The following is a 23,414-nucleotide window of genomic DNA, read 5'->3' on the forward strand; positions in this document are numbered from 1 at the left end:
TCCCCTAAATGCTGTGTAGGTTAAAGTATTTTATCTAGTATTTTCAGAGAATTTCAACTGAAGAATTTTGGGGCAGGGAGGAAAATATCAAACCTGCTGGCAATGTAGAAAATTCCACAAAGGCTTCCTTTTTCTCTCGTTGCTCCAAGGGAAGCTGCCAGGGCATCTGGTGGGGCTTTGCCATGACCTTCACCTTGTAGGCCATATTGGGCTTCAAATTAAAAAAATGGTACTTGTAGCTAGCAGCCTTGACAATGTCAAACTCCTCCTCGTTGAGGAAGATGACGTGGCTGTAGTTGCTGTTGGTGGGCAGCCAGGAGAGCTCGGCGGAGATCTGGGTGATGTTGTCCACGCGCAGGTTGGAGGGGGCCACGATGACGTCCTTGCCCACCAGCAAGGTGCACTGCAGCTCGTCGGAGCTGCCCTTGCTGGTGATGCTCTGGACGGATATCCGGTAGGTGCAGGCGGAGGTGTTGAGCTTCTCTATCAGGGCTTTGGTCCTGCTGCCCAGGGCGACGTTCATGCGCACCTCCTTGTCCACCAGCACGTTGTAGCTGCTGACGGTGCCCCAGCCGGGCGGCACCAGCGGCGGCTCCCAGCCCACGATGACGCTCTTGGCCAGCTGCTTGATGAGGGTGATTCTGCGGGGGTAAGGCACAATGTCTTCTCCGATCTCGTCGATGTTGACGTCCAGGGTGCCCGCGCCGTTGCTGAGCGCGCCGCCGGGCTCCGCGGGCGCGGGCGGGCTGAGCTCCAGCTCCGCCTCCAGCGCGGCGCCCGCGCGGTTCAGCACGTTCCGCTCCTCCACGCTCGACAGCCGCGCCTCGCTGTCCTGCACAAAGTCCACGAAGTTCGAGGGCACCAGCCCCCGCTGCCCGTCCAGAAGCTCTCCTGGAGAGAAAGAGCAGCGCCATTAGAAACCCTGACGGGGAATCTCGGGTCTCTGCTGCTCACAGTGACCCTGAGATCTGTTAGAAAGTCTCTTTCCCCAGCCCGGCGCTCAAAGGAGTCAGAGCTCTTCATTTCTCGGTCTCAGGGTTGTTTATTGTTCCTTATCTATAAAATTCTTTCTCCTGTCCAGCCGAGGTCCTCTCAGCAAGACAATCAGAGGCATTCTGCCTCCCTCAGGGTGGTGCTATCTTTTTATACTAAAAACTACCCGTACAATATTTACAACTACTTCTCAATACCTATCACCTATGTTAGACAGTGAGCTTCTACTCTAAACCAATCCAAAAGTGCCAAGATTGCCCAGAAGACGGAGGCCAAGAAGAACGAGGAGAAAGGCTGGACATGCCCAAATTCCTCCATCTTGCCCCCCGAACCCCCCATTCTAAAAACCCCAAGGATCTATTTTTTCACCCCGTGATAAATTCACTATCATTCCACTTAAACTGTTGTGGCTTGCAGATCTTCATACAAGGTTGGTAATTTGCTCCATGGGTGATAATCAAAACCACAGGGGTCTTGGGCTCTGTGCCAGGGTCTCTGAGCCCCCTGGCAGGGGTTTGGGCAGTCCAGGACAGACAGAGGGATGTCCTGAATTCCAACAGGACAACAGCTCGTCCATGGCAGTGCCCTGAGAGCGGGCAGGATAGGGGGCAGGGGATGAGTGACAGTGCATAAACAACATCCCGGCTTGGGAGCAGAAAGGCTTATTAAGGGAAATACCAGAACTGCCAGTAAGCTTTTTTGTCAACTTCAATCTCGCCAGCAGGAAAAGCTGACACTATAAAATATTTTATAATTAGCTCTGCCTGCAAGGAGCGGCTTTGCTGGTGCAGAAACTCTTTTAATTAACACCGCGGCGATAAAGCCAAATTTAGCGACCGATTTCGGAGCAGACGAAGGAGAGGATTCGGAACGTGCTTGACAGAGGAGCTGATTTCAATCTGCATGAATTATTAGGAATTCAGAGGCTCAATAAGAAGTACCTTCATAGAAGCCACCAGATTTCAATGTGCATGAATTATCAGGAATTCAGAGGTTCAATAAGAAGTACCTTCATAGAAGCCATCCTCGTCCATGTCCCCGTACACATAGAGGTACTTCCCTGCCGTGAGAGGCAGCTCGGCCTCGGGGTTCTCGTTGGGGCCATCGAAGGGGTTGTAGCTGTGGGGACAGGCACAGGGATGCTCAGCACAGGGATGCTCAGCACAGGGATGCTCAGCACAGGGTGACAGTGCTGCTCGGCACAGGGATGCTCAGCACAGGGTGACAGTGCTGCTCAGCACAGGGATGCACAGGGATGCTCAGCACAGGGATGCTCAGCACAGGGATGCTCAGCACAGGGATGCACAGTGATGCTCAGCACAGGGATGCTCAGCACAGGGATGCACAGTGATGCTCAGCACAGGGATGCACAGGGATGCTCAGCACAGGGATGCTCAGCACAGGGATGCTCAGCACAGGGATGCACAGTGATGCTCAGCACAGGGATGCTCAGCACAGGGATGCACAGTGATGCTCAGCACAGGGATGCACAGGGATGCTCAGCACAGGGATGCTCAGCACAGGGATGCTCAGCACAGGGATGCACAGGGATGCTCAGCACAGGGATGCTCAGCACAGGGATGCTCAGCACAGGGATGCTCAGCACAGGGATGCTCAGCACAGGGATGCACAGTGATGCTCAGCACAGGGATGCACAGGGATGCTCAGCACAGGGATGCACAGTGATGCTCAGCACAGGGATGCACAGGGATGCTCAGCACAGGGATGCTCAGCACAGGGATGCTCAGCACAGGGATGCTCAGCACAGGGATGCACAGGGATGCTCAGCACAGGGATGCACAGTGATGCTCAGCACAGGGATGCACAGGGATGCTCAGCACAGGGATGCTCAGCACAGGGATGCTCAGCACAGGGTGACAGTGCTGCTCAGCACAGGGATGCACAGTGATGCTCAGCACAGGGATGCTCAGCACAGGGATGCTCAGCACAGGGATGCACAGGGATGCTCAGCACAGGGATGCACAGTGATGCTCAGCACAGGGATGCACAGTGATGCTCAGCACAGTGATGCTCAGCACAGGGATGCTCAGCACAGGGATGCTCAGCACAGGGTGACAGTGCTGCTCAGCACAGGGATGCACAGTGATGCTCAGCACAGGGATGCTCAGCACAGGGATGCTCAGCACAGGGATGCTCAGCACAGGGTGACAGTGCTGCTCAGCACAGGGATGCACAGGGATGCTCAGCACAGGGATGCTCAGCACAGGGATGCACAGTGATGCTCAGCACAGGGATGCTCAGCACAGGGATGCTCAGCACAGGGATGCACAGGGATGCTCAGCACAGGGATGCTCAGCACAGGGATGCTCAGCACAGGGCTGCAGCTCCACCAAGGGCTGTTCCCCCAGTCAGAGCCTTTGCATCCCTCCTGAGGCTCCTCCTGATGGGCCTGGGGCACTCTGTGCCTATGAGGTCCCCTCTGTCCCTAAACCCACATCCCTTCCTGCAGGATGCACTTAGACACTTCTCACTCAGGGCTCTTGATAAACACCGGTCAAATTCTCTTTATTCTCTAGAGTGAATTAAAGCAAACTCAGTTGCGAATTAAAGCAAACTCTTTTCCAGTCACTGTATTCAATTTTATGTTCTTTTCACACCACGTCATTAAACTTCTACAGAGGCAACGTAAAAGAAGACAAAACCAGTGAGCTACATCTAAGAGAAGCTTCTGAGAGACAAAAAGTACTTGTGAAGTACTTAAATCTATATCCATCCTGAAAGAAACTGCTAGCCATTGAAATTTTTATCAGACAGTCCCTCATGCCTGAAATTTTAATGTGCAAAGTCACGGACACCAAATTTCCTCTTGCCTCAAGAGGTAATTGAAAAGAAGAGATTGTGACTCCTCTCTAGAGCAGGAGGTGCCCATTTATTTAATCTGATTTAGACACTGGAGGGATGCAGGGGGGTGGGAGAGCTCAGCCCCCTCTGCCAGCTGGGGCACAGGGACAGGCTCTGCTCTGCAGGCAGTAATTCCATGCAATAATTCAGTGTATGGATGGGGGGGAGAGCCCAACCTGGGACAGGCTCTGCTCCGAGCACAGGCTCTCCAGAGCACCCTATCCATGCAATAATTCAGTGTATGGATGGGGGGAGCCAAAGCTGCTGGTGAATGTTCCAGCTGAGTGTGGGGTCTGTGAGGAGAGGGGGCTTTACCTGTAACGGGCAATGCAAAGATGGACCTTCCCAGAATATCTCTGCTTTGAGGTATTGGAATTCTGATCATTATCCATCTGTGGGGGGAGGAGAAAAAAGATAATGCGGTTACAAAAAAAGAAGAATGAACAGCGTTCCTGACAGGCGATAAGAATCAGTGAACACACAATATCAAGGAAGAAAGTTAAATTCTAACATGGAGCACAACTGGTTCATTTTACCTAGAAGGGCAGAATCCACTTAAAACAAATGCTGAATTTAGAACAGGAACAACCAGTGCCATTGCAGAGTATCACTGATTTATTGATTTATTTATCGACTGATTGATTTCAGACTTCCCAGCATTATGTTTCATTTTTTAGATTTAATTCGCACACCCTCCCTTGGGTCTGGGTATCTCTAAAGGGAATGGAGCTTAATTTCTGTGAGCTTGCATAAAGTGAGAGTGGATCACATAATTACACTGCAGAAGGCACAAAACGTTCAGCTCTGCAAAAGAGGGCCTGACATTCTCAGCCAGAGATAACTCAAAATAATAGAAAAGGGGAATTAAATTTGACGTTTGCTTCTCCTGTTCCTGGCTGTTAGTTCTGCTTCCCTAAGTCTCCTTGCTAAGCTGCTTTTTCTGTGGCCTCTTCAAAAAGCAGTGAGTGTTTCCACTTTTCAATAATGCCGCTACACAAATATACACAAATATTCCCCCTGGACAATCCTCAGATATGCCCATGGAATTCCCACCACACAAAAACTCGAAAGGACTCACGTCTGAATCAAATCTGCATCTTGGGGTGCCAGATCTGGACTTGGACAGGAAGGTGGGTTTGACAGACAGCTGCTCTGGTTTGTCCCCGGAGACCTGCAGGGGCCTGATGAACTCTGAGATCACACAGCGGCTTCCAGAGGGGCTCTCATGGCCTGCAGGACACAGCACACACAGTCATGGTGGTGCCCAGCACAGCAGCAGGGCACTGGCACAGCCTGGCAGGACTGCCCGGGCAGGCTGGGCTGGGCACACTGCAGAGCATGAGAGCAGCTCAGCCTGCAGCTCCCAGACTGGTACATTGCTGAAATGAACACCACGGAACGAAACAACACACACAGTGCAGGCATCCAGCTCCCAGAGTGCGGTATATTGCTGAAATCAACACCATGGAACGAAACAACACACACAGTGCAGGCATCCAGCTCCCAGAGTGCGGTACATTGCTGAAATGAACACCACGGAACGAAACAACACACACAGTGCAGGCATCCAGCTCCCAGACTGGTACATTGCTGAAATGAACACCATGGAACGAAACAACACACACAGTGCAGGCATCCAGCTCCCAGAGTGCGGTACATTGCTGAAATGAACACCACGGAACAAAACAACACACACAGTGCAGGCATCCAGCTCCCAGACTGGTACATTGCTGAAATGAACACCACGGAACGAAACAACACACACAGTGCAGGCATCCAGCTCCCAGACTGGTACATTGCTGAAATGAACACCACGGAACGAAACAACACACACAGTGCAGGCATCCAGCTCCCAGAGTGCGGTACATTGCTGAAATGAACACCACGGAACAAAACAACACACACAGTGCAGGCATCCAGCTCCCAGACTGGTACATTGCTGAAATGAACACCACGGAACGAAACAACACACACAGTGCAGGCATCCAGCTCCCAGACTGGTACATTGCTGAAATGAACACCACGGAACGAAACAACACACACAGTGCAGGCATCCAGCTCCCAGAGTGCGGTACATTGCTGAAATGAACACCACGGAACGAAACAACACACACAGTGCAGGCATCCAGCTCCCAGAGTGCGGTACATTGCTGAAATGAACACCACGGAACGAAACAACACACACAGTGCAGGCATCCAGCTCCCAGACTGGTACATTGCTGAAATGAACACCATGGAATGAAACAACACACACAGTGCAGGCATCCAGCTCCCAGACTGGTACACTGCTGAAATGAACACCACGGAACGAAACAACACACACAGTGCAGGCATCCAGCTCCCAGACTGGTACATTGCTGAAATGAACACCACGGAACGAAACAACACACACAGTGCAGGCATCCAGCTCCCAGACTGGTACATTGCTGAAATGAACACCACGGAACGAAACAACACACACAGTGCAGGCATCCAGCTCCCAGAGTGCGGTACATTGCTGAAATGAACACCATGGAACGAAACAACACACACAGTGCAGGCATCCAGCTCCCAGAGTGCGGTACATTGCTGAAATGAACACCACGGAACGAAACAACACACACAGTGCAGGCATCCAGCTCCCAGAGTGCGGTACATTGCTGAAATGAACACCACGGAACGAAACAACACACACAGTGCAGGCATCCAGCTCCCAGAGTGCGGTACATTGCTGAAATGAACACCACGGAACGAAACAACACACACAGTGCAGGCATCCAGCTCCCAGAGTGCGGTACATTGCTGAAATGAACACCATGGAATGAAACAACACACACAGTGCAGGCATCCAGCTCCCAGAGTGCGGTACATTGCTGAAATGAACACCACGGAACGAAACAACACACACAGTGCAGGCATCCAGCTCCCAGACTGGTACATTGCTGAAATGAACACCGTGGAATGAAACAACACACACAGTGCAGGCATCCAGCTCCCAGAGTGCGGTACACTGCTGAAATGAACACCACAGAACGAAACAACACACACAGTGCAGGCATCCAGCTCCCAGAGTGCGGTACATTGCTGAAATGAACACCACGGAACGAAACAACACACACAGTGCAGGCATCCAGCTCCCAGACTGGTACATTGCTGAAATGAACACCGTGGAATGAAACAACACACACAGTGCAGGCATCCAGCTCCCAGAGTGCGGTACACTGCTGAAATGAACACCACGGAACGAAACAACACACACAGTGCAGGCATCCAGCTCCCAGACTGGTACATTGCTGAAATGAACACCACGGAACGAAACAACACACACAGTGCAGGCATCTTCATCCAGAGAGCCCAGAGTGAAGTTTCCCCAGTGCAATAATGCACCTCTGTCCCTGGCGTGCCTGGGGAGGCTGAGGGATGCTGTAACACACCCAGCACTGCACAATTCCTGTCTTTCTCTGGGGACTCTGTCCTCACCTGGCAATCAGAAGCCAGCCATGCATTTCTCTTCTCAAAAAGAGACTGGAATGCTAAGGCTGCAGCTGGCAGGATTTCATTTTGCAATGGAGCTGTCTGGCTTTTGGCAGGCAGGGAGTGCCAGCAGCGCCTGCCTGGTGTTTCCTGGGGCTCCTCCCTGGCACCAAAGCACAGTGATCTGATCCCAGGCCATCCCTGCAGCTCCCAAAACATGGAAACTCAGACTGTGCAGAAGGAAACATCCCCAGAAATGCTTCTGGAGTATTTTACTGTGCTTTTTAAAGAGAGGAAAGGCAAATAGAGATTATACTGCACATTGAGCAGCCTCACAAGAGACTGAACTCTCTTCTCTCCTCCTGCCTCAGGTGGAAACCAGAGGTGAGAGCTGCCAAAGGAACAACATAGCCCAGGCTGCCAGAGAGGCCAATAAAGCTGATAAAAGCCACTGGCACATTTTCCCTTTGCTGGTTGAGTCCCCAGAGCAGGAATTGACCGAGCTGGGTTTGAGCAGGAGCTGCAGCAGGGCATGGGAGCTGCTGCTGACAGCTCACATGTGCACCCTGCCTCTCATTAGAGCCTGAGCTCTAATTACCCAGCCCCTGAGCATGTGTAGGGTCAGCATTTCCTCTCCTGCTCTGCCACGTTTTGCTGCTGGATTTCCAGATTCCCAGTTCAGGTCAGCAAGAATTACCAGAGGAGCCTCTTTGTTCTCACTGCAGAGGAGAAAAAGCTCCAGGAACGCCATCAGAGGGGTTTCTGCTGTGCTCATCAGCCCAATATGATTAATTTTCTCTGCATCACTGTAATTTACAGCAGGCCAGCTTCAGCACATTGACAGCAGGGAAATACACAACTCACCACACAAAAGATTAATTACAAGCAGGCCCACTAATGGCAATCCCCAGGCTGGAAAAGGGCACGTTTTTTATTCTTGGAACCTTCCTCACGTCTATAACAGAGAAATCCTCCCTGTTCAGGAGCCTTTAGCCAATTCAGCTCCTTCTGTTTGCTGTTAATGTGTTTGCCATCCCAGCCTGCCAGTGCCAAGCCACAAATAATTGGGCCAACTGTGATTACTCACTCACAGGGAGGCTCTGGCTGGCCTCACCTCCTGCACCCTGCAGGCTCTGTTTGCAGATTGCTGGCACTGGGTATGGAACGTGGAGGAAGGGTCTAGGGAGATCTAATTTAAATGTTTCAGGAGAATGAAATCTGTCCATGCTTGCATTACAGTTAGACTCTCCATTTTATTTATGGCAGTTGCAGATTCCATATGGACTACCTAAATTATCTAGAAAGACCATTTAAACGAGCCTCTTAACTGATGAATAATAAATCTTAAGGCTTCTATATCTGATTGTGACATTACTGTAGGTTTAAAGTGAACTTTTTATGCTCTAATCCATCCTGGCTGGGTTTATTTCATTTCCTGATACATTCAGACATCACCAATTAAGGCAAAGCAGCTGGTCATAAACTGATCTCATTTCCATCGTTTGCTTTGCTTTAAAGCTCTCCCTGTGTTCCCTCTTGTGTTCTTTCTTCCCCACACATAATAAAAATAATTCCACTTCTGGTTTGGAGGACTTGCTGTACTCTGCCATCATTCCTGAGAGAGGGCCTAAACCATGACAAATAACAGACAATTTAACCTGTGATTTACATGGAATAACACACAATTAAACTTGTGATTGACATGGAATAGCACACAATTTAACCTGTGATTCACATGGAATAGCACACAATATAATGTGTGATTGATTCACATGGAATAACACACAATCTAACCAGTGATTCACATGGAATAACACACAATATAATGTGTGATTGATTCACATGGAATAACACACAATTTAACCTCTGATTGACATAGAATAACACACAATTAACTTGCAATTGACATGGAATAACAGACAATTTAACCTGTGATTTACATGGAATAGCACACAATTTAACTTGTAACTGACCTGGAATAACAGAATCTAACGTGACTGACATGGAGTAACACACAATAACACAATATAACATGTGATTGACATGGAATAGCACGCAATCCAATGTGTGATTGATTCACATGGAATAACACACAATTTAACTTGTGATTTACATGGAATAACACAATATAACGTGTGATTGACATGGAAGCTGTTTTTAGGTGTCCTGAAGTAACTCCTGCCTGGCCTTTGTCCTTCCCTATGAATAATGGATGGTTTACAAAGCTCTGCACCTGGAGCTGTTGCCTCTGGCAACAGGAGATGGCCTGGTGAAAGTTCAGCACAGATCCTGGGTAAACACTCACTGCGGGCTCTGCTGGGGCCTGCAAGTCTAACAACATCACTACAGATATATATATACATTTTTGGACTATTACTTTATGTTCTCCATTTCTCTCAAGACTATTTTTTCCTTTTGGGAAGTTTTACATTCAAATTTTTATGGCTCTGTATGTCTGTCTGTCTGTCCATCCCAGGGCTCTGTGCCCTGTCTGTCTATCCCAGCGCTCTGTCTGTCTGTCTGTCCATCCCAGGGCTCTGTCTGTCTGTCTATCCCAGGGGTGTCTGTCTGTCCCTCCCAGGCCCCCAGCCCTGCTCTCACCTTTTCCAATGGAGGTGGCGATGCCGTTCATCAGCTGTGCCAGGGCTCTGTCTGACTGTCTGTCTGTCCATCCCAGCGCTCTGTCTGTCTGTCTGTCCGTCCGTCCCTCCCAGGCGCTCACCTTTTCCGATGGAGGTGGCGATGCCGTTCATCAGCTGTGCCAGGGCTCTGTCTGACTGTCTGTCTGTCTGTCCATCTCAGGGCTCTGTCTGTCTGTCTGTCCGTCCGTCCCTCCCAGGCGCTCACCTTTTCCGATGGAGGTGGCGATGCCATTCATCAGCTGTGCCAGGGCTCTGTCTGTCTGTCTGTCTATCCCAGGGGTGTCTGTCTGTCCCTCCCAGGCCCCCAGCCCTGCCCTCACCTTTTCCGATGGAGGTGGCGATGCCGTTCATCAGCTGCGCCAGGGCTTTCCCGGGGGGCCCCGGCGGGGCCAGCGAGGAGGAGGAGGAGGAGGAGGAGGTGCCCAGGAGCTCGATGGTGCCCGCCTGCTGCCGGAACCGCTCCAGCTCCCGCGACAGCAGCTTAAACTGCTCGCTCTGCGTCCGGCATTTCTGCTCCAGCTCCCGCACCTTGGCCTGCGGACACGGGGGGACGGCGCTCAGGCGGGACGGGGACAGGGACGGGGACAGGGACGGGGACACGGAGGGACGGGGCTCAGGCGGGGTGGGACGGGGATGGGGACGGGGACAGGGGAGAGACAGGGGAGAGACAGGGGCAGGGGAGACACGGGATTGGGGGTGAACAGCCCCCCAGGATGGGGATTTGGGGCACACAGCCCCCCAGGATGGGGACTGGGATGGGGATTCAGGACACACAGCCTCCCAGCCAACACACAGCCCCTCAGGACGGGGATTGGGATGGGGATTTGGGGCACAGAGTCACCCAGGGTGGGGATTTGGGGCACAGAGCACCCCAGCATGGGGATTTGGGATACAGAGCCCCCCAAGATGGGAACTGGGGATACACAGCCCCCCAGGATGGGGATTTGGGATGGGGATTTGGGGCACAGAGTCACCCAGGGTGGGGATTTGGGGCACAGAGCCCCCAGGATGGGGATTTGGGATGGGATTTTGGGGCACACAGCCCCCCAACTCTGGGGTCCCTCCCTGGCTGGAGGCAGGACCAAGGGCACGGGGGGCTCTGGGGCGATTCCCTGTGGCACCAAGGGCACGGGGGGCTCTTGGGGTCTCCAGGTCTGACTCCAACCATGCCAAGAGCAGTGAAGGCACTGCAGATGGAAGCCCCTTTATGCAGACCTGCACACTCACACACCAGCTAAATGAAAGCTATAACCATGTGTCCAGGCTGTGCTCTGTGGTGAGCAAACATCACCTTCCTGCATTAAACCCCTCTGGTGCTTAGCTCAGCAGCTGTGCTAACACAGCGAGTCTGGACGGCAATTAAACTCCTTCAGCTGAACTGAGAGCTTGGGCTTTCTACAGGAAAAAACGTTCTCTGTTCGTGTAAAAAACCTGCACATTTTATATACCAAAAAAATAACCTGTATTACACAGCACCTCTAAAGAGATCCTGGCTGAAGGAAAATGCTGACAGCACCCAGAAGAACTCAAAAATCCAAATGTTCTACTGTACAAGGTGGCACTGATTGTTCTTTTTCTTCTAACAAACACTTTTTAAAATTTAGAGTCAATTTTAAAGATATCATTTCCTTGCATTCATAACACACAAATTAATTTACTTCTGCTAAAGAAATCTCAGGGTGTCCATCTGACTGATTACGAAACCAAGAACAGCAAGAGTCAGACATTGTGGGAGTTTTACACAAACATGAAATGCTTGGGGTTTTTGTCTTTCTTTTTTTTTTTTTTTTGCTGTGGTTTTGAGCATAGAACAGTCTGAATTCAGACAAAATCCACAAGGCAAAGAACAGTCTGAATTCACATCAGCCTCAGGGGCAAATTTCACACAAAACAGTCCCTGCATTAGCAAAGAACAGTCTGAATTCAGGCAAAATCCACAAGGCAAAGAACAATCTGAATTCAGATCAGCCTCAGGGGCAAATATCACCTAAAACAGTCCCTGCATTGGCAAAGAACAGTCTGAATTCACATCAGCCTTGGGTGCAAATATCACCCAAAACAGTCCCTGCATTGGCAAGGAACAGTCTGAATTCAGGCAAAATCCACAAGGCAAAGAACAGTCTGAATTCCACAAGGCAAAGAACAATCTGAATTCAAACTCCACAAGGCAAAGAACAGCCTGAATTCAGACAAACTCCACAAGGCAAAGAACAATCTGAATTCAAACTCCACAAGGCAAGGAACAATCTGAATTCAAACTCCACAAGGCAAAGAACAGCCTGAATTCAGACAAACTCCACAAGGCAAGGAACAATCTGAATTCAAACTCCACAAGGCAAGGAACAATCTGAATTCAGGCAAACTCCACAAGGCAAGGAACAATCTGAGCTCAGACAAACCCCGCGAGGTCACAGCCCTGAGGAAAGCACCAAGCCATCGCTGCTGGCATGCGGGTGAGGACCTGGCTGCAAACCAGGCTGAGCTCTGGTTAAACGTGCCCAGGCTCATTCCCTGCACCAACAGGACCCTGATTTGGGTGGTTTGGTGCCAGGCAATCATGCCAAGCACGCTTGCACAGCAGTGCATGCTCATTCCCTGCACCAACAGGACCCTGATTTGGGTGGTTTGGTGCCAGGCGATCATGCCAAGCACGCTTGCACAGCAGTGCATGCTCATTCCCTGCACCAACAGGACCCTGATTTGGGTGGTTTGGTGCCAGGCAATCATGCCAAGCACGCTTGCACAGCAGTGCATGCTCATTCCCTGCACCAACAGGACCCTGATTTGGGTGGTTTGGTGCCAGGCGATCATGCCAAGCACGCTTGCACAGCAGTGCATGCACACATCCATGCAGGCCAGGAGGGCTCTGGTCCCATTGCCAGGGAGAAGGGCAGGGCTCAGGACAGGAGAGGAGAACGGGGCCCTGAAATACCTGCATGCTGTCCAGGGTGCTCTGGGTGAAGGGCAAAGCAACAAATCCCAAACACGACACAGCGAACAGAGAGATGTGAAATGAGCAAAGAAATAAAAACACTGCTGGGTAATTTCTCACATTTCAAAGCAGTCTCTCAAACAGCTACACGTGTAAAAACATGCACCAACACAAACAGCACTCCAGAAATCAACACTGCTGCTGATCTGACACTGCACGCGAAATAAAATGATCCGAAACTGCAACAGGCACGCAAAACAAAATGCTAACAAATAACGTGCTGGTGGCGATAAAAAGCAAAAGCCTTGGAAATCTTGTTGGGGTTGTGCAAATCAGAGGTTGCAGACAAATCAGCTGAATCAGAATTGTGCTCAGCTTGAGGGGGTAAATAATCTCCTGCTTGTCTTGTTTCTGTTTTCCTGTATCAAACACTTTGCACCAGGCATGAAATAAAAACTTCAGCTCATAGTCTGGAAGCTAAAACAAACTTAATCTAAATGATGCTAACGAAAGACTATGAGTAAAACACACCCTGTGGGAATATCAACTTTTATAGACAATAATAAACAATTGCTTTAATTTATTTTTTTTAAAAGTTGATCAATGCACCAGGAAAAATCCACCTTTCACTGAGGCACGGCCAGCAAGCACATACAGAAATTCTGTGGGAAGGTAAAAGGACTGGAAATTGCCTTTAGATAAAAACAAGTTTCTAAATGAAATATTGCCAATGCACGTGCTATTGTCTATCATATTTTGCACGTTCTTTAGGATATGTACATAAACACTTAGAACCATTCCATGCCTTTTCCTCAGGCAGAAAATGAAGTGTTCTCTCTCCACCTCACCCTTTGAAGGTTTCTGAAGTATCTCCATTCTTTCATCAGGTTTGCAGTTTCTGCTCCTTTGACACGTTGCTTTATGTTTATTAGACAGTATTTAATTAGGAACCCTAGGTAACTGATTGGTATTTGCTGCTGTACTTCCAGCCTAATAAATCAAAGTTCTCATCATTAATCACTCCCTTTAATAGTATTTTACAAAAAATGGTACCAAAAGAGAAACATACATCACTTCCAACAGCTCAGCTTAATGCCCTCCTAACTGAATTATAAATCTTATAATTATAAGGATGCAATTATAACAGAAGAGAAAAAAATTCCGTCTTTGCCTCCATATTCCCTGAGATGCTCACAGTGATGGTTCTGTAAACTGCCCTGCTCAGAAGGGAGCCCAGGGGATCTTACCTCTAACAACTGAACTGCTCCTTCATGTTCCTTCTTGGCTTCAACCTGAGCCTGGGCAGTGCAGCGGGAACGGGAGCAGAGAGGGACAGGGGGGAGGAAGGAGAATCGGTGAGCCAGGCACACACGGCGGGCTGTGGGCACAGCAGCGCAGCCGGAGCCGTGCCCGGCAGCGGGCGCTGTGCCAGCCCTGACGGGCACCCGGCATGGCAGGGATTGTTCTGGGGGGCTGGCTCTCAGGGCAGGGGGATCTGCAGCGCTGCAGCAGCACCGCACCAGCTCCCAGCCGCAGGGGTGCTTGTTTTGGGGCTGGCTCTCAGGGGTGCTGAGCTAGAGCAGCACCACACACTCCCCATGCTGCCACATCCTCTCCGGCCTTAGGGGTGCTTGTTTTGGAGCTGGCTCTCAGGGCAGGGGGATCGGCAGCGCTGCAGCAGCACCACACAGGCTGCCTGGGCACTGCCAAATCCAGAAACCCAAACCCACAGATTGAACCACAGACCAAAACCATGGACCAAAACCCACAAACCCAAACCCACAGACCGAAACTACAGACCAAACCACAAACCCAAACCCACAACCCCAAATCCACAAACCCAAATCCACAGGCCAAAACTACAGACCAAACCACAAACCCAAACCCACAGACCAAAACCACAAATCCACAACTCCATATCCACAGCCCCAAACCACAACCCAACCCCACAGGCCCCTGCCCTGCCCTGTGCACCCAGCAGTGACTCTGGTGACAAGGACACAGCGCCAGCAGTGCCAGCGGTGCCAGTGACTCTGGTGACAAGGACACGGTGCCAGCGGTGCCAGCAGTGCCAGCGGTGCCAGCAGTGACTCTTGTGACAGGGACACGGTGCCAGCGGTGCCAGCGGTGCCAGCAGTGCCAGCGGTGCCAGCAGTGGCTCTGGTGACAAGGACACGGTGCCAGCGGTGCCAGCGAGGCTGGAGCATCCCTCAGGACACCTTTAATCAAACCTGCCCAGAGCTCTGGTAAATGAGGACACAGCCTCCATCAATGGCTCACTCCTCAACATCAGACTGCCTTCATTAAGGTTTGCCTCAAGAAAAAGGCAGAGTCCCCATCAACACGAACAATATTGTGTTCTTCCCTCTGGGCTGAGAATCTGGTCAGTCTGTGCAGGTATTACAAACAGAATGAGCTTTTATTTCCATTCAGGATGTGGCAGCAGGGGCTGTGGCAGGGCTGGCTCTGCTCTGAGGTGCAGGTGGGTGGCTCACCAGCCTTTGGAAGGTACCAGGTGTGCTGACAAATGCCATCCTGTCACTGCCCAGCTTCCCAATGCCCTCTGGAAACACTTCTTACAGTAAAGACAACTCCAAAAAAACCAAAACCAAAAGGGAAGGAAGAATTTAACACAGTGTGTCCATTGGGAGGCCAGCCCTGGGTGAAATGTGAGCCAGCAGCCCCTGTTCAATCTGGCACTGATGTGTTTTAGCTCCTTAGATTTATTTAAAATATTTATCTTGAGCTTGTTGCACTGTGTGGAACACAGATCCAGCCCAACCTGGGCTGTGCCTGGTCCCTGTCACAGCACTCAGATTTGTGCTGCCAGCCCAAAGCAGGATTTATGAGGAGAATGCAACAAGAATCACCAAGAAATGCTCTATCTTCCTTTGATTTCTTTCCTTTGCCAGGGAATTTAAGTCCAAATGTATGAGGCAGTTCTAATAATAACAGCTGAATATAGCTAGAAATGGCATTTTGCAGTGTGCCTAAGTGCACTTATTGAGAAAGACTAAAAGAAAATTAACTGGAAGATTTCATTTGGTCAACTACAGCATTCTATTTCAAGCACTATATTAGATACATCTTTTATTCTGCTGAGAAGGTCCCTCATGCCAATTCTCTACCAAATTATCATTAGCAGCATTATTTGTGTTTTAATCTAGTCCAGCAACTGGAAAAATCAACATTAGCACTGAGACAATTGCAGCTTTAAGTGACTTTGGCAAGACTGAAACTCAACATCATGGTTTTTGTATTATAATGAATACTGAGAAATTGCAGTGTGGGGGGAAAAAAGAGTCTTGAAGTGATTTGTGAATTGGAGAATGCCCTTGGAAGTGAGGTGTGTAAGGAACTGTTCAGTTTCTGTGCAGGGCACACGTTCCTGAAAAGGAAGGTAACTGTGATGTGTCAGGACCTTGACAAGAATTTCTTTTCCTAATTTACTGGGGAAAGGTAGAAATGCATGTCTGGCAGAGGAGGCCAAAGAAATCCCACCAGCCATGGACGTGTCAGTGAGAGCATCCACAGCACGCTGGAAATGGCACAGACCTGGGTTCTGAGTGTCAGGAAACGAGCATTGGGCTCCTTGGTGGCATTTGAGGAACGCACAAGCGTTACCCAGCCAAACACGGAGGGGAGCAATGGAAATGCAAAGGGAACCCAGGGGACTGTGGCACTCGTGTCCCCGTGGGGAACAGAACAGCCCAGACACAGAGGGGCAGGCTACAGGAGCGTTTATCAGCCCTGGAGCACACAGCCCCTCCTGTTCCAGGGCCTGGAGCCCCCAGGGCAGGGAGCAGCTGGCTGGGAGTCCCTTCAGTGCAGGGGATCCCACCTGTTCCTCTGTCCCTGCAGCTCCTGCTCCCACCTGCCTGTCCCTGTCTGCGTCCCCAGGTACCTTCTGCAGGAGCTCCATTCCTGCCTGTCTCTGTTCCCATCCCATCCCGTCCCATCCCATCCCATCCCATCCCATCCCTGTCCCTGTCCCATCCCATCCCATCCCATCCCATCCCTGTCCCTGTCCCATCCCATCCCATCCCATCCCATCCCATCCCAGTCCCAATCCCATCCCAGTACCTTCTGCAGCAGCTCGATCTCCTGCTGTTTGGCGTTGAGGACAGCCAGTGCTTGCTCATGCTCCAGTTCCAGCTGTTGCCGCCGCTCCGCAGCCTCTCGCATGTGCTGGGAGGAGGAGGAGGAGGAGGGACAGCCCTCAGGGACAGCCCTTGGGGACAGCTCACAGGGGACAGCCCTCAGGGACAGCTCACAGGGGACAGCCCTAAGGGGACAGCCCTAAGGGGACAGCCCTAAGGGGACAGCTCACAGGGGACAGCCCTCAGGGACAGCTCACAGGGGACAGCTCACAGGGGACAACCCTCAGGGACAGCTCACAGGGGACAGCCTTCAGGGCCAGCCCCGGCGGCAGCTGCCAGGCCAGGGATGCCCTGCTGCCCACACACCTGCCTGGCACCTGAGAGGCAGCAGGAAACCAGCGGGGGCTGGGGTTTGGTCAGGGCTTCAGCCAAAGGGAGCTCAGGCACCTGCACATCAGCCCTGCCAGGACCCAGGGTCTGACGCTGTGACACTGCAGGACCCAGGCTGTGCCCTGCCAGGACCCAAACGCACGACACTGCCATGCTCTGACACTGCCATCTCTATTCCTTCATCAGACTCTACATTTAAAAATCTTTCTGCTGAGCATCCACATCTGTGAGACCTTCTTGTCAAACGTGCATCCTTCCCAACCCCACACAGAGCTCCCCGAGGCTGTGAGGGGTGCTGGATGCTCACGGCTCACAGCAATGCGAGCCAGGCTCCTGCAGGAGCACAGGCTGCCGCGTCAGGACACCCTCTGCAGATAGAAATCTTTTCATTACAGGTTAATATTACTCCCCAGCATCCCTGGAGCTTTCAAACACCCTCATATTAAATGGGAGCTAAGAGAGATCTCTTTCTAGATTCTGATCTCTTCCCCGGTGAACCCGGTATTAAAGATTTTTATTTTCCAAATTACATGCTATTCCCACAATAGTGTCTGAGCAGAGGCACAATGCCTTATCTGCAGCACTGAGTTATTGCACACAAACCTGGGAGACATCAGCACTTGGGAAAACAAATGCATGGAGAAAATGGGCAAGAACAGCCCAGAACATCTCTTACTGTCAACAGGAGAGAGTTTTATCAAGCTACAACTCACTTTAAAAGTTTTTTGACAAATCACACAAAGCAAAAGCACATTGACAGTATTTATGTCTGTATAGTATATATTCTATATTGACAGTAGTTCTATCCAACCACTATAAGCACACACACCTTTGGTTAAACAATGCTTGCTTATTTCAAATACAATACCTGCTTGTAAGCCTTTAAACACAATGTACAGAGCTCTGTTATTAAGCTTCAACCTTCCTAATATCTCGCTAGATAAACTTTTCTGTAGCTCAGAGAGTTATTCTAGACAAGCGTTAATACACAGACCATTGTTCTGTTTGTCCTTGCTTTTCTACTTTTTAAATAATTTTTCTGCTGACCAATCTCATGGCTGCTGCTCGGCTCCAATCCCAGTTCTGCTCTCTCTGAGGCCCGCCTTTTGCAGCTTTCCCAAACGCTCTGATTTTGCGGATTCCCACCCAGGGCTCTCTCTGTTTGAGACCCCATCAGTGCCTGGGCTCCCACTGCCCCCCTGCCCCAAGCTGAGAGGGGTTTCAGTGCTGGGTGGGCAGGGCTGAGCCCCAGGGACCGTGGGCAGCAGGGGAGGATGCACCGATGGCACTGGGGTTATACCCACCTTCAGGACCTGCTCTAGGTTCTCCAGCTTGGCTTGGAGCTGGTGTTTTCCCCCCACAGCCAAATCTCGTCCTCTGGTCACTCTGAGCAGGGTTTCCCGAAGGTGGGCATAGTCTGATTGTACCTGGGAAACAAACAGGGTTATTGCCAGACTGCAGTGAGTTATTGCCAAAACAAACAGGGCATTGCCAGACTGCAGTGAGTTATTGCCAAAAAAACCAGGGTTATTGCCAAACTGCAGGGAAGTTATTGCCAAAACAAACAGGGTCATTGCCAGACTGCAGGGAATTATTGCCAGAACAAAAAGGGTCATTGCCAAACTGCAGGGACACACCTGGGCACAGCTGGGCACACCTGTGCGTTACCTGGCCGTGCTGCAGCACTTGGGGGCACACGCTGGCATGCTGCAGGCTCAGGCAGTTCTCCTCCCGCCCAGCATCCTTCAGCTCCTGCTCCTGGAACAGAAACAAAGCGTGTCACACCCTCGTGTCACACCCTTGTGTCACACCCTCGTGTCACACCCTCGTGTCACACCCTCATGTCACACCCTCAGTTCCGTGTCACACCCTCGTGTCACACCCTTGTGTCACACCCTCACTCTGTGTCACAGCCCCGGATTTCCATTGAAACCCCTGCAGTAAGGAGAGGATGCATTTGTGTATCCCCAGTGTGTTTAGAAGTGACAGATAAATGTCAGTTTGAAATATTTATATTGCTTGCTCAGATAAAAAAGCATTACAGGACAAAGAATGAGTGACTCAAAGGCTCTGGAGCAATAACAGCCCCTGTGAAACTCTCCTGCACTTTGCCAAGGATGCTTTCCCACCACCGCAGCTGGTGACTTTCTATCTAACCCAGCGACTCCTCCCTGACCAGCACCTGCCTCAGTGCCTGCCAGATCAGTTCAATGTAAACCTCCCATGAAAAAAGCCAGAAGTTAATCCCAGCAGCCCCAGAGCCACCCTGCCCTCAACAAGCAGTCTGCACATGAAACAGAGATGTGAAACCATGCCGTGTCCTGTGAGAGGCTGCTTGCTGCCCAGCAGGTGGGACAGTCTGTGCTTGGGGTGGGGACGGGCACAGAGATCAGGGCCCAGAGCTGGGGTTGGGTTGGGCACAGAGATCAGGGCCCAGAGCTGGGGTTGGGTTGGGATGGGCACAGAGATCAGGGCCCAGAGCTGGGGTTGGGTTGGGCACAGAGATCAGGGCCCAGAGCTGGGGTTGGGATGGGCACAGAGATCGGGACCCAGAGCTGGGGTAGGGATGGGCACAGAGATCAGGGCCCAGAGCTGGGGTTGGGTTGGGCACAGAGATCAGGGCCCAGAGCTGTGTTTGGGTTGGGCACAGAGATCAGGGCCCAGAGCTGGGGTTGGGATGGGCACAGAGATCAGGGCCCAGAGCTGGGGTTGGGTTGGGATGGGCACAGAGATCAGGGCCCAGAGCTGGGGTTGGGATGGGCACAGAGATCAGGGCCCAGAGCTGGGGTTGGGATGGGCACAGAGATCAGGGCCCAGAGCTGGGGTTGGGTTGGGCACAGAGATCAGGGCCCAGAGCTGTGTTTGGGTTGGGCACAGAGATCAGGGCCCAGAGCTGGGGTTGGGATGGGCACAGAGATCAGGGCCCAGAGCTGGGGTTGGGATGGGCACAGAGATCAGGGCCCAGAGCTGGGGTTGGGATGGGCACAGAGATCAGGGCCCAGGGCTGGGGTTGGGTTGGGATGGGCGAAGAGATCAGGGCCCAGAGCTGGGGTTGGGATGGGATGGGCACAGAGATCAGGGCCCAGAGCTGGGGTTGGGATGGGCACAGAGATCAGGGCCCAGGGCTGGGGTTGGGATGGGCACAGAGATCAGGGCCCAGAGCTGTGTTTGGGTTGGGATGGGCACAGAGATCAGGGCCCAGAGCTGGGGTTGGGATGGGCACAGAGATCAGGGCCCAGAGCTGGGGTTGGGTTGGGATGGGCACAGAGATCAGGGCCCAGAGCTGGGGTTGGGATGGGCACAGAGATCAGGGCCCAGAGCTGGGGTTGGGTTGGGATGGGCACAGAGATCAGGGCCCAGAGCTGGGGTTGGGATGGGCACAGAGATCAGGGCCCAGAGCTGGGGTTGGGTTGGGCACAGAGATCAGGGCCCAGAGCTGGGGTTGGGTTGGGCACAGAGATCAGGGCCCAGAGCTGGGGTTGGGTTGGGCACAGAGATCAGGGCCCAGGGCTGGGGTTGGGTTGGGATGGGCACAGAGATCAGGACCCAGGGCTGGGGTTGGGATGGGCACAGAGATCGGGACCCAGAGCTGGGGTTGGGATGGGCACAGAGATCAGGGCCCAGAGCTGGGGTTGGGTTGGGATGGGCACAGAGATCAGGGCCCAGAGCTGGGGTTGGGTTGGGATGGGCACAGAGATCAGGGCCCAGAGCTGGGGTTGGGTTGGGATGGGCACAGAGATCGGGACCCGCTGATGGCTGAGCTGTTAGCGGGCAGTGCTTTCTCCAACCAAGGAATTCCCACTTTCCCAAGCTCTGCCAGCGAGGAGGGGCCCAGGAATGGCCATGCCAGAGCCAGGGTGGGCACAGGGATATTCCACAGCACAGAACACCACAGGCAGTGGGAGCTGGAAAAGCTCTGAAACCCCCAGCACGTTCCCAGGGGGACAGAGGGCTCCTGGCAGCCCCTGCTCCCTCCTGGAGACTGAATAAATAAATAAAGCATTTCTCCATCTCCTGTGCCTGGCAGCAGCACCGAGCCCACCACAGCAGGGCAGCACAGTGCTGGTTTTTGGGGTTTTGGGGGCTGGTTTTTGGGGTTTTCGGGGGTTTTGGGGCTGGTTTTGGGGCTGGTTTTTGGGGTTTTCGGGCTGGTTTTTGGGGTGCCAGAGCCTGCACAGATTTAAATGCTCACACACCAGCACAAACTTCACAGAGCATGAGACAATTCACAAAGCTGTGGAAAATTAAATATGAGGGACATCAAAAATGAACTGTGTTACCTCATGTATAAGTTGCCTTTCTGAAAGTGCAGAAATGAAGGCACAAATGTGCGCTCACAACAGAGCAAAAGTGAAAATCCTGCTCTGGATGTGAGGGCTGACTGCAGAATTCCCCTGCCATGGTCCTACAGCTGCACAAAAACTGCTTTAACCCCTCTGAGCAGCTGGAATGGGGCACAGCCTGCACTAAAACTGCTTTTAAACCCTTGCGGGCCCACATGTGCAGGGATGGATGCAGGCTCTGCACAGTGCAATAAATGCAGCCTGCCCTGCACAGCTGTGCCCATGGAGCACTGGGCAGGGAGGAACCTTGGGGCAGGCAGGGAGCAAAGGCAGAAAAAGGGGGAAAAAGCAGAGAAAAAAGGGGAAAAAACAGAGAAAAAAATATGAAAAAGCAGAGGAAAAAAGGGGGGAAAGCAAAGAAAAAAAAAAAGGAGAAAAAGAAGAGAAAAAAGGAGAAGACGCAGAGAAAAAAAGGGAGAAAAAGCAGAGAAAAAGCAGAGAAAAAAAGGAGAAAAAGCAGAGGGAAAAAAGGAAAAAAGCAGAGGAAAAAGGAGAAAAAGCAGAGGGGAAAAAGGAGAAGAAAAGGAGGAAAAAAAGGAGAAAAAGAAGAGAAAAAAAAAGGAGAAAAAGCAGAGAAAAAAAGGAGAAAAAGCAGAGCTGCTGCTGCCCAGGCTGTGCCACCCTCCTGTCTGTCTGCCCCTGCCCAGCTGTGCCAGCCCCCTGTCTGTCTGTCCGTCTGTCTGTCCCCTCCTGTCCCAGCCAGGGGACAGAGCTGCGCAGCCCTGCCTGCCACACTCAGCAAGTTCACTCACAATAAATGACATTTCATGGAAAGCCATTGCAGACAATGAGAAATAAACAAGATCGCCTTACTGTTTTTAGATGTTTTACTATTTCCATTTGATGCTTCCTCTCAACTGCCATGGTGAAGCACATGTTAGCAAGCAGCACAGGAAAGCAGCTGGACATTTTCCGAGGTTAAAAACTAATGAATTCCTGCAGACAAACTAACAACGTGAGTGTTTCCACTCCCACCCTGAAGGTAAAGGAGAGCTACACAGGAACCCTCGCATTTTAAATAAAATCACTCCCCAATTGGATTTGCTCCGTTGTAAAAATAGGAACTTTTCCGTGCAAACGATACTGTTCTAACAAAGGAAAACAAATGCAGCTTTGCCCCTCTAATCAGCAGGCTGCATTTAGCACCAGAAACACCACACAAAAATAGCCCTTCTTAAAAAGCACTGCTAAAAAAGGGATCAGGAACCGAGCAGCGCCTTGGCCTTGGGAAGCACCAGGGTCCTGCAGGAATCCTGGGGGGAAACACAGCAATTCCTCTCTGCTGCATTTTTATTGCAAAAAACCCTGCAGTGACCAGCCCTGCACACCAGCCCGTTCCATTGTGAAAAATGTGAAAGCACAACAATTCCTCCCTGCTGATGCTTTCCCATACCCACAAAACCCTGCAGTGACCAGCCCTGCACACCAGCTCGTTCCATTGTGAAAAATGCGTATTTCATGATTGGCTTTTTGCAAATATTCAAATTAATATTATATGTTAGAAAGTTATGCTGTATTAATTCTCTAAAGTAGTGTGTTAAATATAGTTTTATATTATAACAAAATGTTAAAATAGAAACTGTGCTATGTAGAATACTTTTCCTAAAGAAGACTCGCAGTGAGATAGCAGCCACAGGACACCCGAATCTTTCAGAGAAAGGGAATTTATTGCTCCCTTATCAGGAGAAATGAACTTCTC

The 23,414-nt window shown here is 51.2% G+C and overlaps 1 protein-coding gene across 7 annotated transcripts in view; it reads right to left on the bottom strand.

Annotated features, from left to right (window-relative positions):
* RIMBP2 (RIMS binding protein 2) overlaps positions 1–19,124 on the bottom strand; it is a 40,818-nt gene extending 21,694 nt beyond the window's left edge. For 5 of the 7 annotated variants that reach the window (XR_008483847.1, XM_054288526.1, XM_054288528.1 and 2 more), the window contains exons 1-8: positions 18,677–18,762; positions 16,966–17,070; positions 14,130–14,180; positions 10,271–10,484; positions 4,934–5,085; positions 4,171–4,247; positions 2,003–2,112; positions 94–891 (exon numbers count right to left, since the gene is read on the bottom strand). Coding sequence is in view for 6 of the 7 variants with exons in the window: in XM_054288526.1 (XP_054144501.1) it covers positions 94–891; positions 2,003–2,112; positions 4,171–4,247; positions 4,934–5,085; positions 10,271–10,484; positions 14,130–14,180; positions 16,966–17,067 (1,504 nt within the window). In the remaining variant the exon portion in view is untranslated. Of the gene's footprint in view, positions 1–93; positions 892–2,002; positions 2,113–4,170; positions 4,248–4,933; positions 5,086–10,030; positions 10,072–10,270; positions 10,485–14,129; positions 14,181–16,965; positions 17,071–18,676; positions 18,800–19,040 lie in introns of those variants that run through there. The other 2 variants (XM_054288531.1, XM_054288530.1) reach the window with 2 other exon arrangements.
* Positions 19,125–23,414: the final 4,290 nt, after the last annotated feature.

Source organism: Melozone crissalis, unplaced genomic scaffold, assembly GCF_028551555.1.
Source record: "Melozone crissalis strain CALT ecotype California unplaced genomic scaffold, PUWL_Pcris_2 ptg000063l_1, whole genome shotgun sequence".
Classification (NCBI taxonomy): Eukaryota; Metazoa; Chordata; class Aves; order Passeriformes; family Passerellidae; genus Melozone; species Melozone crissalis.